This window comes from Puma concolor, chromosome C1, assembly GCF_028749965.1.
Source record: "Puma concolor isolate L17-30 chromosome C1, mPumCon1.1.hap2, whole genome shotgun sequence".
Classification (NCBI taxonomy): domain Eukaryota; kingdom Metazoa; phylum Chordata; class Mammalia; order Carnivora; family Felidae; genus Puma; species Puma concolor.
Genome location: NC_141674.1, coordinates 80,516,405 through 80,536,433, shown reverse-complemented (window position 1 = coordinate 80,536,433; position 20,029 = coordinate 80,516,405). Strand labels below are relative to the sequence as shown.

Genomic DNA, 20,029 nt, shown 5'->3' with positions numbered 1-20,029 from the left:
ATGCGCTACAAAAAGGAAAGTGCTTGTAAACAACTTGAGTGCATGAACAAGCTAATTAAAATAATTAATAGCTTGTGAAAAAAGTAGTAAAACTAATTATTATAGATTGGCCCTGTGGGAAGAGGAAAATTGCTGACATTCTTCAGGTCTAAGCTGATCCATCTGAGACAGAAAAGCACAGTTTACCAGGTCCCTTCAGAGGATATGGTTTCTTCCCAGCCCAGATTCAAACTCTCCTGCTTCTCATCCCAACCTGTAATTTCCTTCTTGGCAGTTCCTCTATGCAAGTGACCCTCCAATGATCCTCACTCCAAACCGTTCCCTCTAGGCAAGCATCTGACTTTTCTGTTTTTAACTTAAAGAATCATGAAAGTTTTGACTCTGAGAAGCACGGCATTGAAGGACGCTGCAGACCTCTAGTAAAATGACCCATAGGATGCATGACTCCTTTTGCGAGTGTTTCCACTTTCCACTTTTCCACTTTCCAGTTTCCACTTGATGGCTAGCCAGTCTTTGCGTGAGCACCTTCCAGTGACAAGAAATGACAGCTGTGGCTGCTCTGACTGCTGTCAAATGCCTCTTGCTTTTCTTTCAAGTTATACTCTGTCCCTTTAACGTCCCACTATGGCTCATTCTATCTCTTGGGGCCTTAGAGAATAAGAAAAATGCCTTTTCCAAGCATTTGAAGGCAGAACTGTGTCAGCTCATGCCTTCCCAGTGTCCAGTTCTACTTCCAAACTTGCTAGGTGTTCTGCCCCCAGGAGCGGAGCACCCGTTGAAACGTTCTCCAGTTTACCTAGGAGAGGTGTTTACCTGAAATGGCCAAAAGCAGCCCTGAGCAGGGGAGGATCAGAGTCTTCTCTGGGAGAAGCAACAGTCATAGCTGAGGGGAAGTGGAACACCAAGTCCAAAGTAGATCGGGGAACAGAGGAAGGACATCAAACAATAAATTTGTTAGCTCAGAGGGTCAGGAGTAGAGGAGAAACAGGAAGAAGAATAGGTCCAGAAAGGCAGTTCAGAACTAAGACCATGAATAGTAAATTTTTACAGGAGCTCCCCTTTCACATAGCTATGCACATGTGTCCCATGGCCATGCAGGGCCAGACACCCTCAGTTAAACCCTGGGAGTTCTCCAAGTATTTATTATACAATAGGTTATCGAAACTGCCTTTACAACACATTCGAGAATCTTGTTGAACATCCCATCAACTCACTGGTCATTAGTTGGTAGAATCACCTGACACATTGGGGTAACAGGGTATCTGAGAGGTGTTGAAAATGTACACCAGGGCATGGAGCAGTCTTTCTTTGCTCAGGAAAAGTCTCTTTAGTGGACTCTTTTAATTAGGTAAACATAGCTTGATAGAGTGCATGGGAAGCACTTAGTGTAGCCAGTAAGACCAGCTGTCTTCATCTCTCCTCTTAGACTGAGTGAGTCTCAGCGTTTTTGGACAATGGGAAGTAAGTGAGGCAGAGGTGGCCATGAGGCAGAGAGATACAGATCATCTTGCAGAATGAAGCAGTTATATTAAAAGTAATGTAAAAGTGGTCATACCGTGTTCAGACTGTGAGTGACCAAAGCAGGTCATCTTGTTTGAAATGGCACAATGGCATTGTTCCATACCTAGTTCATAGCTGTTCCCCTCTTCCAAATTTCTTAGTGGTCACTAACTGGTGACATCATTCACAGTTCATGGAGGATCTAACGTCATTCACCCAGATCAGGAAATTTGTGTGCACTTAGAACAGCGAATTTTGTTCATTCAGCTAGCCTCTCCAGCTTCCTCTTTGCCAGGCCCTGCGGCGGGTGCTGTGGGTACAGCTGCAAGCTCTGTGAGTGCTCTCTCACCACCCTCCAGTTCCCTTGGAGCACATCATGAGCTTCTTGCTTTGTACCTGCTCACACACAGCAAGATGCCTGGAGACCCTGGAAAGTTCTCTAGCTACTAAGGTTAACTTATCCTTTAAGATTAAAATGAAATGGAAAGCCCAGCTTCCCTCTCCAAATCTCTAGATTATTCTTTTCCTAATCACTTGTGGGCTCAGCTTCCTGCTTCTGTTAATTCTCAATCCCCACTCAACCCTTCACCTCCTATGTGCATGGCCTCTTTTCCACACCATGTTACCCCACTGGGGAAAATGCTCCAATTCCTGCACCCCCACACCCTACTGTCAAGAAAAACAACACACTGTGTCAGTTCATTTCCTCTGAGATTTGGTCACCAGGACAGAATTAGAAATGCAAGAGATTTCTTGAGGAAATCTTGAGATTTCTTGAGGGAAGAGCGAGAGAGAGAACGCGTGCGCGCGCACACACACACACACACACACACACACACAGGAGTGGGCGGGGAAACCTTAGAACATGATGCAGGTCTGACACCTGTGACGAGAGAAGGGGAAGGAAGAGGATTTGTAAGAAGAGCCTCAGAAGACAGTACAGTTCTGGGAAAGTCCTGAGCAGGCAGATGGGAGATCTAGAGCAAAGATTGCCCAGTGGAAGAGTCCTGCGTTGGGCAGAAATGGCTGAGCTAGAGGTCTCCGCTGAGTTCAGTCAAGGCTGGAGCAGCCCAGGTAGATGGCGGCCTTGGTGTGAACATTGCAGTGGGTCCCCAAGGTGCACGAGCTGGAGGCCAACCTAATTGCATTGTTTGTAGCAGTTTCTCCCCAAGAGAGATCTGAGTGAATGACGCTCCACAGCTGGCTTGGAGCACCACATAGCAGACTTTTATTGAGGTTCTAAAATACAGGAGAAAATGATGGGAGTCATGTGAAAGCACAGCACAGCCAATAGAGGAAAATAAATATTGGACCCCACTGGTTTTAAACTTACTAGGCCATTCCTAACCACTTGTGGCTCTCTTCGTGGTGGTCCCTCACATTACCCCCTCACCTCACTTCCCTTGGCTCCTCTTTCCCTTTGTTTCTTCTCTTTCCTCTGGCTGTTAACCTTCAATTCTTGTTATTTTTCTCATACAAGGCAATTTATCCTTGGGGATTTCATCTTTCACGTGCCAGGTCTTTCACAAAACAAAGGATAGTCTTCTCTCTGAACAATTCTACTTCCATCTTTATAATTAATGTTTTTAGGCCCATTATGTATTTTTTTTGTACAATTTCTACAGAGTTTCAGAATCTTAATTGTAGGTATTATTTGAAAACTGAGTGCATTTTTTGCCAGGGAATTAACAGATGCGTCTTCTAAGATCCTTATCGTAGCTGTCAATTGCTCTATGAGTGATATCAACTGAGTTTAATTCAACAGTATTTATGGAGTTGCCCTCAGTCCTAGAAACTAAACTAAGTCATTTTGCAAAGAGAAATAAAATCAGCTCCTACCCCTAAGAAATAAGCTTCCGGCTTCTTGAAAGAAAAGTAGGGATATGTAAAAGGATCCACTACCAACTCAGTGGCTGAGCAGATGTCTAGATGAGGAGGCTGAAAATGGCTTCTGAGATCCTCGTTCAGGTGGAGTGATTAATGTAATTTATCCAGAGAAAGGACAGGACAAAACGCAGATGGGGGTGGAAATGGAGAAATAGGTGATTTTAGAGATAGATGATGATTCAGCGGTGCTCAAATATTTTCCTGAATGGATGAATAAATGAAATGAAAAGGCAATGGCATGAACTTTTCAAAGGTAACTGGAAATTCCAACCCTAGGAGGGTGGTGAAGGAATGGCCTGCAGAGAAATGGTTAAGTGGTAGGTTTGATGAGGCTGCCCAGTGGAAATACTGTGGGACCCAAGGAATTTAACAAAAATCCCCTACCCCTGGACAAGCAGAGAAAGACTAACTCCATTTTGTGCTACACCCACCATCTCATGTATAACCCCCACATGACCTACTTATTGCCTAAGACACTCCCCCACCCTAGTCAAGCCGCTGAGCACACCCTTACTGGAAATTGGCTCGTATAGGAATACGGAACCCCTAACCGCCAAAGAATGTAAACCCCGCCTTTTGCCCGCCAAACTTGCGCGCCAATTCTGACCAGAATGATAGGCTAGTTCAAACAGTTACTATAGGGTAAATTGTAATTCAATTGGCCACCTGCATGTGGACTGACATGACTATGCAACTTTCTGTGTGTGTTACAATCTCATTGGCCACTGGCCCGTATAAAACTGCTACGCCTCTTAACCTAGGGGTCCAAGTCCCTGCTCTGCTGTGTCAGGTATACTTGGGCCCAAGCTGAGCTTGCAAATAAACCCTTTGCATCGGTATCGGCTCCTTGGTGGTCTCTCGGATTCGAAATCGGGGGCATTACAGTGCATCAGAGACAGAACAGCATAAGACAGCATAAGAGACAGAACACACTAAGTCTAGAATCCTCAGAGATGTGTACAGAAACAGACTGAGTAAAGAAAAGATTGTTCCAAGAGGAACAATCAGAACAGAGAGTAACAACCTGTCACTGAAGGTAAATGCAGAATCACAAGAAGCTAGACTAGAAGAGGAAGAAAAAACAGGTTAGATTCTTCTTTGGTGACCCTCAGAGCCACCGTCTCAACAGTGAGGGCTCAAAATGCAGAGAGGACTTTTGCTCTTGCTGGAAGGAGAGAAGTTAGCATTAGAATACTGAACATTGGAGGAAAAGAGGAGAAGCCAGAGAAGCCAGAGAAAAGCAGAGCGCGGCCAGAGCCTGAGGGAAAGGAGTCCAGAGAGGAGAGTGGGTGGGACTTAGTGATGAGACCGTCTTGCTGCCAGAGGCTTGAGTTAACCATTGATTGGGCTGGGTCAGAGGTAGCCTTGGAAAGGAGTGGGGCACTGTGTTCTCCTACACAGGAGGGCAGATCAACACAGAAGAAATGGACTGAGTGGAAAAAAGGGAAATTGAGGGTGAAGTGGGCCTTCCTCCCACCTCTTAGAGACAGAAGGCCAGGTGGGGCTCTGGTCTTTGGAGAGCATAACAGGTTGGAAAAGGCCATAGGAGTCAGCCAGAGATGACCTTGAGGAAGCTAGGAAGGTGTGTGTTCTCATCCTCACACTGACGACAATTCATTCACAGTGATAGCTATTGTTAGAGTTCTTATTTTTCACATATTATTGATGTGGAGAACAAAGGCAAAAGGAAATGTAGATAAAATTAAATTTCCTTATTGCCCATTGACAAATACTTGAGGCAGGCAGAGTAAGACATTCCTCCGGGAACTCCCAACTGTCTGAATGTTAATGCCTGGCTAGAGGCAAAAACAACCTTAGCTTGAGGATAGTCAGGCGTCTAGGATCTGTAAGTCTTGGTCACCAGACCAAGGATTCCAAAATCCTTTTGGAAACTTCCCTGTGCCTTTACCTTCCCCAATCCCAACTATGTGATCAGTCACCCCTCACACTTACAGCGCAGCTCTTTCTGCCCACAAGGGGTCCTGACCCCATGTCTTAATAAAAACACCTTGTTGCACCAAAGAAGTCTGAAGAATTCTTTCTTGGCCCTCGGCTCCAAACCCCAACGCTTCAAACTGCATCATTTTGGCACCCCAACGTGAGGCCTGCGTCTTCTCATCTGGACTCTGAGCCTCGGTGCAAACTTGGTTAAGTACTCCTCTCCTCTCCCTTTACTTTCATTTCAGGAGCTTTTCAGAGAGTATGGTCTTATTGGAACACTCTCATGTCAATTGCTCAGGCTGCAATCCTCTAACCCACGGCTCCTCTATGGGGAAGAGAAAGCCTGCCTTTTGGCTGGAAGTTAGTACCTTGGCCGGAATGCTAATAAAGACTCAGAAACTTGATGCCCTCTCTTTATTCCCATTCTTATACAAAAGTTGTCTGTGTTGGGCACAGGACAGCCACCTAACTCACCAGGACAGCTCAGTCTTAAGCCTCCCGTGTGAGGTTTCCTCCTCATTGGTCTAATGTGACACCCTTCACATCTCTGGCCTAGCTGCTTCTGGCCTCGAGACCTCCACTTGGAGCACATCAAAACCAGTAACCGACTGAATTAAACCCAACCAGGATCTTTCCCTAGGGAAGCTGGTTGTAAAGACTACATGTATTGGAATGTCAGTTAGATCATGATGGATTTCTGTCTTTACTGTTTTCCATCAGTGTCCCTTACTGGCTACTTAAATTATAAAGTTGGGTAATTTCCCCTTGAGAAACTCTCCTAGTGCTTTCTATGGGTTAAAAAGGAAGGATTCTTCAAGGCAAAGCATGTATTTTGATCCATTCAGTGCTACCCATTTATAGTCTAGAAAGCAAATGGGGAAGGGGAAGGTGGTAGCTAGTATCCCTCCTACAGGTCTTTACAATGGGAATGGTGACCAACAGCGGTTTTGTTCAAAGAATGCCTCAGATTGCTTTTGATACCAAGAAGCTCTGACATGTCCTGCGCCTGGGATGTCACCCAGGAGACAGGGGCAGGGGATGTTTGGCTGTGGACCTTTTCTACTTTTCTAGAAGCATGGGAGCTTCTTCAGCCCCCAAGGATTCTCCCTTGGGATGCCTTTTAACTCATGGAAATCAATTCAGATTGTAAGATCTAGGAAAGAAAAAACTGATCTTCTTCTGTAACATTGCATGGCCTCAGTACTCCTTAGGAGATGAGGGGAGATGGCCATTATTGGGACGTTAAGCTTCTGTATGATCTATCAGATCTCTTCTGCAAGAAGCAGGGAAAATGGACTGAGGTACCTATATCCAGGCCTTCATGGCCCTAAGTCAGGATTCGGACCTGAGGGCCTATTGTAGAATGTGTTACCACCAACCAGGTTCATAAACCCCATCTGGATATACTGGATGATGACCGTCTAAATAGGCCCATTCCTCCTAATAAGCCAGGGCTACTTCAGGAGTCACTGACCAGTCCAGACAAAGAGGACACTGGCTCTGTTGCTATCCCTCCTCCTTATAGACCCCAAGACCTGTCTGCTCCCAGCCCAGCTGGACAAAGTAGGAGTGGGATTCCTCATCTTGCAGGAGTTCCAGCTAACTTTGGAATGCATCTTCTTAGGAAAGTTGCCAATGGAGAAATGGGCATGATTCAAGTCCATGTCCCCTTCTCCATGGCAGACCTGGCCCAGATAAAATAATAATTAGGACGGATCATGATGTGTGCGGGTGACTGATCCTTGCCATGTCTTCTCACAAGACTTTCGGGATCAAGCGATTTCTGGCCAGGAAACAAAAGCAGAATCATCCCATTCCCTAGTGAGTTCAGATGAAGACTGGTAATAAAATCAGGTACAACTCCAAGAGGCGGCATTGGAGAAGAACCAAGCTGGGTCTGTAAGAGATCGCTCGTGCGATGGCACGCATATTTATGCTGCATGAAGGTCACGTGTTCCTATCCCATCACTCTGTAAACCTCCCTACTACCTGAACAATAGATATGCTTTATCGGGGAAATGATTTTTCTCTGCTATTATGCTTCTGTACCAGTAGGTTAGTAATAAATATGTGAGAACTTTTGACTGAAAAGAAAAAAGCAATTAGGACAATATTGCGAAAACCCTTCTCAATTTATTGAATTAACAATTAACAAGTGTATATACTGTTTGATTTGACCTGGCAAGATATATACATCATATTAACTCGTTGCACCCATGAGGAAAGGAACTGTATCGGGGATGTATTTGGAAGATCTCTAGCAACCAGAGATAGGGAACGTTATCCGGTAGGGGGCGCTGCTGTTCCAAATACTGAAGCACACTGAACTTATCAGGAGGACAGACAAGGAAGGGAAAGGTGAGATCATGTGATTACTTGTTTAACAGAAGGAATGAAAAAAGGATTCACTATACCTGTAAATTTTGATACCATTCAGGAAGTTATTCAAGGAGCTGGTGAGAATACAGCTCTATTTCAGGGTCATTTGATAGAAGCTATCCGTAGAAATGCAAATCTGGACCCAACCTCACCTGAGGGAACAACTATACTAAACCTGCATTTTATAAGTCAGCTGGCACTTGACAGCCACTAAAAACTGACTAAAATGTCCTTAGGTCCTCAAATCTTCCCTCTTCCCCCAGAACCTACTAGAGGTAGCAACTGGAGTCCTCAATAATACAGATGTGGCCTTAAAGCAAGGAAAGGACCGGAGAGCTGAATTGCAGGGTAAAATACAGACTCAAATATTGGCTGCCACTATTGTGGATTCCCCACGACACCAGACTAACCAGGGGCCAAAGAAAAAGCTGGTATCAAAGAATCAGGTAAGACTCCATGCTAGCACTGTGGTCAGATCAGACAGTGGAAAAAAGAATGTCTAAACAAATGTTCTCCACCAGGGCCATGTCCTGTCTGTAAGAAAAAAATGACATTGGAAGAAAAACTGTCCTCATCTCCAGAGAGAGGGAGACAGGAACTCACTTCCCTGCCTCAGAGCAGGAACCAGAGGATCTGGCGTGATGGGGCCCTGAGGCTGGTCTGGCTCCCTTTGACATCAAGATGACTGAGCCCTGGGTTACTCTGGATGTGGAAGGCAAGTTTATCAATTTTGTTATTGATATAGGAGCCACTTTCTCTGTTCCTATTCAGCACTCCGGTTCTGCTTGTTTTTCTAACCATAAAATTGTTGGCATAGAAGGGGAAACTACGTGCCATTGGACAATGCCTTTAACCTGTATATACAAAAGTCAATGGGTTACTCATGTTTTTCTACTTCTTCTGTCTTGTCCTACTCCATTACTTGGACAAGACTTAATGTGTAAACTGGGAAGCAGGTTTTCCCTTACTAAAGAAGGGGATGGCTTGTTCTCTTTAACACCTGGAGAGCTAAAACCTTATCCTGCTATCCCTACTACTAGCTGGAAGGAAATAAATCCACAAGTCTGGGATTGTGGATGTCCTAGGACATCCTAGGAAGCCCTAGGACGGCTCTTAAAGCCCAACCAGTTAAAGTGATTTTAAAGAACCCAACCAGGGGTGCCTGGGTGGCTCAGTCGCTTAAGCATCCAACATTGGCTCAGGTCATGATCTCATGGTTCCGAATTGGACCCACTTTGGATCCTCTGTCTCCCTCTCATTGTCCCTGCCCCCAACTCTAAAATAAATAAACATTTAAAAAAGATAAATAAATAAAGGACCCAATCACTACCCTTCATAGAAAACAATATCCCTTAAAACCTGAGGCAAAGGCTGGATTGCAACCACTTATTGATAAGTTTCTCAAACATAGTATTTTAAAGCCTTGTCAATCTCCTTATAACAATCCAATTTTACCAGTCAAAAAGCCAAGTGGGGACTATTGAATGGTACAAGACTTGAGAACTATAAATGAAGCTTTATGCCTGTTCATCCCATAGGCCCAAATCCCTACACTATTTTCACCCAGGTCCCTGGTGATGCCCACTGGTTTATAGTACTCATTTAAAAGACACCTTCTTTTGCAGCCCTCTAAGTGAGGAAATGCAGCCACTATTCGCCTTTGAATGGGCCTCACCTTTGAGCCCCCAGGCTGCTCAGTTAACATGGATGGTCTCCCCAAGCCACCACTGGGATTTAGAGACAGTCCTCACCTTTTTTGAGACTGCATTTAGTAAAGACCTTCATGCTATCGCCTTGCCTCAAGGGACTACAGTTCAGTATGTGGATGATATTTGATTCCGTAGTCCCACGAGAGAAATGTCTGATGGCAATTCTGTAACTTTACTTGATTTCTTGGCAGACAGGAGAGGGTACTGCATCTTCCTTAAAAAGATGCAAATATCTAAACAGAAAGTACAATATTTGGGATATGAGCTAACGCCAGGTCACCATATCCTGTCTACTGACAGGAAAAAGACTATATTAGATCCTGGACCCCCAGCTATGAGAAAACAACTCCGTACTTTCCTAGGAATAGCAGGTTCTTCCCAGTTTACACTTTCCTAGGTATGGATTCCTGGATTTGGGCTCTTAGCCAAACCATTGTATGGTTCAGTTAAAAGCCCTGATGAGGAACCTTTATTCTGAACTAAAGCCCAGCAGACGGCCTTTCAAACATTAAAAGCTTTTGCCAGCCCCCGATTTGGCTTTACCAAATTTAGAAAAACCTTTCACTGTATATGAAGCAGAAAAACAGGGACAAGCTGTGGGAGTTCTTACCCAGAAATTAGGAAGTGAAACAAGACCAGTGGGCTATTTTCCGAAGTCACTCGATAATGTCGCTCAAGGTGGCGGCTTGTCTTCGAGGGGTGGCTGCAAGAGGCCTCCCAGTAGAAGAGGCCTCAAAACTTACTCTGACACAGTCTCTGCGAGTGATGACTCCACATCTGGTCCAGAGTGTCTTAGAAACCAAAGGCCACCAATGGATGACGGGAGGCCACTTAGCAAATACCAGGCTAGATACACCTGAAATAATACTTAAAACCTGTCAAAGCTTAAGCCTAGCTATCCTTATGCCTGGCCATTATACTTGTATGATAGACTGCGACTACTCAGAGATTATTGATCTTGTTTATTCTAGCAGACCAGATTTAAAGGAGTCCCCTATTGAAAATGCAGATGATAATTGGTTTACTGATGGCAGTAGCTTCCTGGATAAGGGAGAGAGAAAAGCTGGATGTGCTATAGTTAGTTTAATTAAGACCACTGAGGCAAAAGCCCTTCCAACAAATACTTCTGCTCAAAAGGCTGAATTAATAGCACTTATCCATACTCTTCAATTGCTACATACCCATGGAGGAAGGAAAGGGGATTATTATCAAGCCGTAATTCCCCCATCAAATATGGGCCTGAAACTATTTCTTTTCTTTTCTTTTTTTTTTCTAATGTTTATTTATTTTTTGAGAAAAAGAGACAGAGCGCAAGCAGGGGAGGGGCAGAGAGACAGGGAGACACAGAATCTGAAGCAGGCTCCAGACCCTGAGCTGTCAGCACAGAGCCCAAAACAGGGCTTGAACTCACAGAGTGCAAGATCATGACCTGAGCCGAAGTTGGATACTTAACTGACTGAACCATCCAGGGGCCTCTGAAATTATTTCTCTTCTTGAGGCTGTATATCTATCTAAGGAGGTAGCTGCAGTTCACCTCAAAGGACCTCAGAAGGATATGATCTTAGGGGGACCTGGGTGGCTCAGTCGGTTAAGCATCTGACTCTTGATTTTGGCTCAGGTCATGATCTCACAGTTTGTGAGATTGAGCTCTGCACAGGGCTTTGTGCTGACAGTGCAGAGCCTGCTTGGGATTCTCTCTTTCTCCCTCTCTCTGTCCTTCCCCCACTTGCATGCAAGCATTCTCTCATTCTCTCTCTCTCTCTCTCTTTCATAAATAAACTTAAAAAAAAAAAAGGATATGATCTTAGAATCTAAAGGAAACAACTTGGCAAACCATGCAGCCAAACAGGCAGCACAAAATAAATATTCAGTCTCATACCAATCTTAACTCCAATAAAGTCCATAATTCCAATCTATTCAGACCAAGAAATTCACAAAGTGCAGGAATGAGGATATTCAAAAAATGCATAGGACTGGCTTGTTAATAATAAGGGAAAAATCTTTATACCCAAAAATAACCAATGGAAGATAATACAGGGTTTATACCAGGCTACTCATTTGGGCAAAATACTTTAAAACATTGTATTAAAAATATATTTGATCGAATAAATTTAACAGCTACAATAAAACTGGTCTGCCGATCCTATATTGTTTGTGCACAAGTAAATCTGGAAGACGCGGTCTGCCCTCCCCCACTTTTAAAACCAATCCAAAGCCATAGGACATATCCATAAGAGGACTGGCAGCCTGATTTCACACAAATGCGTCCTTGCAAAGGCTATGAGTTCCTACTGGTGTTTGCTGATACTTTCACTGGGTGGATCGAGCCTTTCCATGTAAAATGGAAAGAGCCACGGAAATAACCAAAGTTTTCTTGCTAGAAATTATCCCTAGATTTGGCCTCCATGATCCCTTCAGAGTGACAATGGTCCTTCTTTTACTATGCAAATAAATAGCACAAGATTTTAAAATTAAATATTTTGGAGGTGCCTGGGTGGCTCAGTTGGTTAAGCATCAGACTTGATTTCAGCTCCTTGCTGGGCATGGAGCTTGCTTAAGATTCTCTCTCTTCCTCTCCCTCTCCCTCTGCCCCTTCCTTGCACCCCCCCCACCTCAGTTCTCTCTCTCTTTCTAAAAAAAAAAAAAAAATTAAATATTTTCTGCATTCAGCTTGGCTTCCACAATCCTCTGGGAAGGTAGAAAAAGCTAATCATACTCTAAAATGATACCTTACTAAACTTAGTCCAGAGGCCCAGGAAAATTGGGTTACTCTCTTACCAATAGTACTTCTCAGAGTAAGAACAGCTCCAAAACAACCTCTAGGACTTAGCCCTTTTGAGTTATTATATGGAAAGCCATTTCTTACAGTAGACTTGTTATTAGATCAAGATTATAATACTCCATCAAATTTTTCACTTAAGGTTGGTTTAATGGTAAGTTACTTAATGAGTATACTGATCACATGCTCCCCAAACCTGATTTAACTACAACTGAAAGTCCGCCGCACGTAAGTCCTAGAGATATGATTTAAAAGATTGCAAGTCAAATACAGTGGGGGATTTAAATCCAAAATAGAAAGGTCCATATGTACTCCCACTGCGGTAAAATTAGAGGGGCACTCTTCATGGGCTCATATCTAGAATAAAACCTGTACCTCCTTCACAGGAAACCAATGAGCAAACTAACATGCCTTCTTACACCTGTGAACCTGTAGAAAATCTAAAATTCCTCTTCAAACAACAATGAAGGTTGTATATTTTCTCCTTGTTTTCTGTTCATCTATCTTAGCTGACAATTCCTTTCTATAACGGGCACAGTATTACACTGAACTGCGACCTCAAACAACTTGTTGGATATATGGAATTTGCTCAAGCCAAGTTCATCTGAATTCCCTGGTGGGTTTTCCCCTTTGCAAGGCACTGATTGGCACTCTCTGTATACTTATATTTCAGAAATAATATATAATGATACCACGTTTCATTGATAAATCTATCACTACTTAGAATGTTTCTTCCCAGCCCATGACCAATAGAACATGGAATTTACCAAGACATAACCAGACTTTTTCATACCCTCAAACTATTAAAATATTAACTGACTTTACAAACCCACGAATTGATGCCCTCTAATGAGTGCCTAACTTACAAAACCCCACTTATCACTATACTGAGGATGGCATATATCAAATTTGGGATGGATATTTATGTCTCACACCCACTACTGGACAGTTCAGTCCAACGGCAATTTTATGGGGGAGGCAAGAAATCATACATATGACACTTGGGCAAATAGCACATGGCATTTAGGATGGTTATCATTAGAACAGGTTCTCGGGGCGCCTGGGTGGCGCAGTCGGTTAAGCGTCCGACTTCAGCCAGGTCACGATCAGGTCCATGAGTTGGAGCCCCGCGTCAGGCTCCGGGCTGATGGCTCGGAGCCTGGAGCCTGTTTCCGATTCTGTGTCTCCCTCTCTCTCTGCCCCTCCCCCGTTCATGCTGTGTCTCTCTCTGTCCCAAAAATAAATAAAAAACGTTGAAAAAAAAATTAAAAAAAAAAAAAAAAGAACAGGTTCTGAAACCATTATGCTCCAGGCAGCCGATTGGCTTGCTACTGGTTGGATAAGGCGACCTGGAATCAGATGGCTGGCTCCAAATGAAATCCACTGGTTATGTGGAACTAACCACATATCCTCTAGGTCATCGTCGCACCTTAGGTTTTGCCTGGATTCACGGGTGCGTTATCCAACCATCACTTCCCCCAGGTGATCTTCCCAATTTAAAAATAAGATGGACACAATCTAGAAAACAGATAATCACTTGGTGTCCATTTTTGCTCCATCTGTAGGATTAGAAAGTGTAATTTGGCGTATAGAAGCCCTTAATAAATGCACCGTGAAGGTCCTCAATGATTCACAGAACAGCATCTCCTTACTTAATACTTAAGTCGCACAGATAAGCAAGGCTGTTCTACAAAATACAATGGCTTTTGATGTCCTAACAACAGCACAAGGTGGTACATGTGACATTATTAACACAGGATGCTGTGTGTACATCCCAGATGATCACAAAAATGTCACAAAGCTATTAAAAGATATGAATACCCAAATCAAGGCTCTACAAAATCTTTCCCTCCTTTTCAGTGATTGGTTACATTACTGGTTTGGAGGGGCATTATGGTCAACTATTAAGGGTCTCTTTGTTGCACTTCTCATTCTTATAGCCGTATTCATCCTAACATATTGCCTTTTTCAGTGTCTCTCTGCTGAGACTCCATCACTACGATGACTTCACATCAACAGATGATCCTTTCCACAGAGATACTTCTTTACTGTCCACATTGGATTCAGCTGCCTCTGCCTTTCGTAACTCCCCTATACATTCCCAGACTGACCAATATTGACCCATAGGTAGGGACATCTCTCTGCCCCTCTTCAGCAGGAAGAAGTTACAGAAGATAAGACCTTCCTCCCTCAGCAGCCTTAAAGATTTAGGGGTCAAAATTGTTGGGGGGGGGGGCAGAGGTGATGTGGAGAACAAAGGCCAAAGGAAATGGAGATAAAATTAAATTTCCTTATAACCTACAGCCCATTGACAAATACTTGAGGCAGGCAGGGTAAAACATTTCTCCTGAAACTCCCTACAGTCTTAATGCTAATGCCTGCTTAGAGGCAAAAAAACAAAAAAAAAACAAAAAAAAAAACCTTAGCTTGAGGATAGTCAGGTCTTTAGGATCTGTAAGTCTTCTTTAACATATGAAAGCCCTTTCGGAAACTTCCCCTGGTCTTTATTTCCCCAACTCCCAAGTATACAGTCTGTCAGCCCTCACACTTAAAATGCAGCTCTTTCTGCCCATGGGTCCTGCCTCATGCTTTAATAAAAGCACCTTTTTGCACCGACGGGGCTCCTGGCTGTCTTAGTCGGTGGAGCACACAACTCTTGATCTCAGGGTTGTAAGTTCGAGCCCCAAACTGGGTGTAGAGGTTACTTAAAAATAAAATCTTTAGGGGTGCCTGGGTGGCTCAGTAGGTTGAGCATCTTACTTCAGCTCAGGTCATGGTCTCACGGTTTGTGGGTTCAAGCCCTGCATCGGGCTCTGTGCTGACAGCTCAGAGCCTGGAGCCTGCTTTGGATTCTGTGTCTCCCTCTCTCTCTGCCCCTTCCCCACTTGTGCTCTGTATCTTTCAAAAATAAACATTCAAAAAAATAAAAGAAATAAAATATCTTAAAAAATAAAAAATAAAATAAAAACACCTTTTTGCATCAAAGACATCTCAAGAAAGAAACTTGGCCTTGGCTCTGAACCCCAACACTTCAAACCGCATGATTATCTCACTTAACTCTTGAAACAATCTGTAAGCTAAGTTCTGAGGGGTGGAAACCAAAACACGGAGAGGTTTTAAAAAATGTTTACAGTGATGGAGCTGGACTTCCAACCTACTTCACCTCACCATACAGCCCATGCCATAAAATGCCTTTTTCTAGAATACCTTACCTTTCCCATCATGACTTACAAAACGTGTGCTCTTACCAAGCTCTGCCCAGGAATCCTCAGTCTGATTTCCCAGTCTGGACTCTGGACCTTCTCAGAGGTTCCTCCTGTATCAGAAGTACCCTATGTCCCCTTCCCTCTCTGCCAAGCAAACTGTTTTCCCCACCCCCTCTCTTCAAAGATTTCCTCATGGATACCTTCTCTGTGAGGTCCTCTCTTTGTGGGTGAATCTGAGATTGAGATTCTCTTGCTCTTGTGTTCACTGTAAAGCTTAGGTATTTTCCTATCATTGGATGGCCAAGCTTGTGGGAACTTTTGTGTCCACCTGGATGTCAGCTCCTTGAGAGTGTCCCAGTCTCAAAGCAGGGAGAACTTTCGTCCGCTTTCAATATGTCCTAACCAGTCTCTACTCTGAGATACTAGTTAACACATAACATTTGTAGAATATGATGATATTGCCAACAAATGTGTATTTACCTTCCTTCTCTATAAATGTAAGTGGCCAAAACCTCTATAAGGATTTTAATCAAGAGGTAATTTTTCTCAACACTGGATTGCTTTATTTTCTGAACTTATACCTAGCTAGGGATTTGGTCATTTTATCCTTGTGTTTTATCTACCTTTACACTGTTCAGTTGCTTCTGAGTTAAAAGGGAAAGGCTAGCAATTTCCTGCTCCTTGCCTGGTCTGTTGCTAGAAACGTGTGAGATTTACTTGGCTCTGGTTTCCCTGAATATCTCTACCTTTCCAAGGAGGCATCCAAACGCTGCATTAAGGCAGCATTAATCTCTGCAGTGTTTCTTCCCGCTCAGGAGTTACCTCTTCCTGAATCCTCTTCGTTTATTGGAGGGAAATTCCTAATTGCCCTTAATTTATCACTCCTCTGACCCTGTTTCCATTGCTGATACATTTTATTGGCTTCATGAAGACAAGACCAAAGCACTAAACTAAAATAAATTAAAATGAAACCTACTTCAATAATTTAAGTTCCTGAATGTTCTCCCTTACCCACTATGGCTTTTAAGGTATTTAAAGAATATCTCATCGTGTGGCTTTTTCTAAAGCCATTCTTCCATCACTGTCTACTCCAGATTTTTCTCAGTTCACTTTTGTACCCTGTTAGTATTGTTTCAGTCCTCCTACCCCTTTTTAAAACCTCTTCTTTTTAAGCATGCTGGTTTTATAAATCAAGAGCCTTCTGTTTTTCCCATGGTCATTTTTGGTTATTCTCATGTGGTCCTTCCTCATTTAGTAGTTTTTCTGAGCAGTTAATTCATTTCCTGGACACAGAGGGTTTTAAAGAAGCCTTACTTTGCCTTATTATCCACTTTGCCCCTCAATCAACCCTTTGTAATAGTATCTGGTTCTTCTAATCCTATTTAACATCCTCATCTACTTTATAATCAACTCTCCATTCTCTTCAATGACCAGCTTCTGTGGTTCATCCTTCTATTTGCCTTTCTCCCGTGATATTACATCCGGGCTGATCAAAATTGAGCTTCCTTTAGCTTTCTGCCAATTGATTTTTAGGAGTGAGTCAAAAATAATTTTATTTTGGGCTCATGGTAACTCTTTTTCACTTGTGCCAATAATCATGTATGCTAAACACATTGATTTAAAAATAAGCACATGCTTATTGTCATAAAGCAACCGTATTTTTTCCCATGATCTACTACTAGTTATAAAAACATTTCATCTCCTTAGGTAATTATGATAGTCACAGAAATAACTTTTAAATACTGCTATGTGTCTTCTCTAAAAAACTATCCCATTTTCATGAAAACTGCCTTCTTGGTCTTAAACCATCTACACTTGTTAATACCTGTGGTATAGATGTTTCTTGGGTTTCTGATGGAAAGATTTTGCTGACTGATCCAAGCTTAGACTTTTGCCCTTTTTTTGGGGTGACAGACAGTTTTTCTAAATTAATTATGAAGTCATTCTCATCTGGAATTCATAATATTCATGTAACAGTCTCAAAGAGCTTCATGAATAAAGATAGCTACTGTAGAGTTTGACACTCTGAGGTATAAAGGGGTTAAATTATGAGCCTCAGCAACCAAACAATAAGGCCCTGACGGAACCAAAGAGAGCCAGCCTGCCTAAATCATTTCTTCTGACTCCTCTCAAGCTCCCACCCGGTGTCCCACCTCCCGTCCCTTCTCCTTTGTTACTGGCTGTTTCCTCTGATTGTAATTCATTCTGTATTCCTTCCTGCTCCTCTGTCTTGGCTAATTGTTCTTTTCCCACACTACTTGGTTTTAATTTCCTCTAGTTATCACCTTATCACCAATGTCTACACTTCCTCTCTCTTTCTGACCTATCTCCAGCTCACTGCTGACCTGCAGGGTCCCTAGCACAACTGCTTAATTTCCACTGTACGCGGGTTTGCCGATCTCTGAAATGGGAGTGGTAACTCTCCCTTTCTTCCCAAAGCCGCTGGATCAAAATCCAGTCTTTCTGGGACAGTCTTACCAATAACAAACTATGGGCGTGCTGCATTCTGTGATTATTTTAATGAACATTCCAATCGGTTTCACTAGCAAAGCTGGAAGCTGAGAGGATATGTCATCCTTTTGGCTCTGTTTGCCCCTATTTTTAACTTTGCGAGGGAATCCAGCCACACGAGTTCTAATTTTCTCTGTGTGGCACATTCACTGACAGAGCAATTTTCTCTGTGCTGTAAAAATTTGAGTGACATCCTGAGTAAACCTATTATCTCTTTTCTGAGGAAAAAAAAAATGTTCTTCTTACCCTTCCCCACAGGGTGGTGTCCTAGGAACTCCGTCAAAACACGTAGGCTCACTCACCAAGTTTCTTCACCAAGGGTTAAAATGGAAATCTTAATTTTTAAAAGCTGGTGTCATTATTGCATTAGAGAAGGAGGGGTATCCAATATTTAACGTAGGCTCATTGATCCCAGGGTGTCGGCGGGGGGTGGGGGGGTGGGTGGGTAGCACTCAAGCTCGCTATTGTTTTGTTTGGTTTTATTTTGCTCCAGCAGACTTGATCCTTCTTTTTCGTTTTAGGGTTTGGGGGATGGGGAAATGAACTGTCCCTTGACTGAGGAGGTGGAGTGGAGGCCTTTGTTTTAAGACCGCAGTTCTGATTACACCTGACAGGGCTGAAACTTGATTCCCACAGAGACTACTCACACCTTATCTTCTTCATTCGTGATGATTACAGCAGGAATGCGGCACAAGGTGTCACTTTGATTCAGTCTGTATACTGCCGAGTGTGATAATAAAAAGAAAAGTTCATTTTTTTGGTCCCAAGATTAGCTCCAGGGAGAGTTCTCTCCCTTCCATCAGTTTTTTTTTTTTTTTTTTTTTTTTTAAACTGGTCATCGAGGCTAAATCTCAATGTTCCTGGCTGAGAGTCTCATAGTTTGAGAATAATCACGTTTAATAAAAAGTCTGCCTAAGAAAAGGACTCCCATAACCTGAGCCATGGCAGTGATTTTGTGGTATTTGGATTCATGTCCGTAAAAATATTTGGACACCAGATGGTGGATTGTTAGGAGCATTCATCCCAAACCAGAAGTTTTAAAAAATTCACACACACACACACACACACAGACACACAGCACGGTGGGAGGGAAAATCATCATTAGTTTTTTTTCCAGTCATGCTGCATGAGTAATGGTAAAAGCAAGAGCTAAAACAATAAGATTACCGTGTTGAACTCTTAATGCGTTGTCAGGAATACAGACTTCAAGTAGTGCTGAAAATATGTTCTTCCTCTGAATAATGCATACTTTAAGTGCAACTCACTTTGACAGCTTACCAATTGTACATATTTTCTAAAAAACAAAATCATCCTGCTGGTAGAGGAAGCTATTGGCGGTGACCTATCTCATATACAGGACCAGATTGAGAGGAAGCCAAATTAAACACTAAACCAACAGCCAAGGGCCCCGCTCATTAATCCAAAATGACATTTTCTCTGCAGGTTGATTTTGTTTTTAATAGTCTCAACTATCTACACTAATGGGTGGGGACGCATAGGATAAATAAACCAAAACAGGATAACAGAAAATGGAATTGATATTTAACTGTGGAATGTATGTTTGTGGGAGGGCTGTTATTTATGTCACATGGTGGTCATGCTCCATGGAGCTTTGGCTGTCCCTTTGTTGTGCTAGAGCAAACGTGAACTGTGAACTGTTCTCTGAAGGAAAAATCTGGCCCTGGCCCATGGGTCCACCTTAGTTTGTGTCTTTACAGAGATAGGTCTATGCAGATACCTGGCCTGGTTCTTCACCTGTGGATGCCAAGCTCCTAGGTGTGCACCTGCATCTAATCAGAAACACAGAGTTTCGACACACGTTAGGTCCCCTGCCACACAATTTATCCTTGACTTCTCTGCTGCCTGATTGAAGAAGAGAACATCTCTGGAAGGATATATTCTGTCATTTCTTTCAGCTATTTTAAACTTAATCCCTGGATCAAGGCAGATAGTTAAAGAACTTCGTGTTTGAACTGTATCATTTTGTTCCCTCAGAAAACTGCGTTCTTGAGGACTTCACTTTGCTGTGAGGCCCTAACTTAAGTCCTGTGAGAAACAACTATTGGGAACTGAGTTGCTTTACATATTATTCATGACATCAGTATCCTTTCCAAAGA

General features: G+C 42.9%; 2 protein-coding genes across 12 annotated transcripts in view; one reads left to right on the top strand and one right to left on the bottom strand.

The window, feature by feature from the left end:
* Positions 1-20,029, bottom strand: part of ABCD3 (ATP binding cassette subfamily D member 3) — a 165,468-nt gene that overhangs the window by 136,151 nt on the left and 9,288 nt on the right. The gene's annotated exons all lie outside the window — the stretch shown is intronic.
* On the top strand, positions 4,960-7,907 carry LOC112848799 (large ribosomal subunit protein eL39-like). The gene is given in 1 exon segment (XM_086717607.1): positions 4,960-7,907. A coding segment is annotated over 1 exon segment (156 nt). The 5' UTR covers positions 4,960-7,075; the 3' UTR covers positions 7,232-7,907.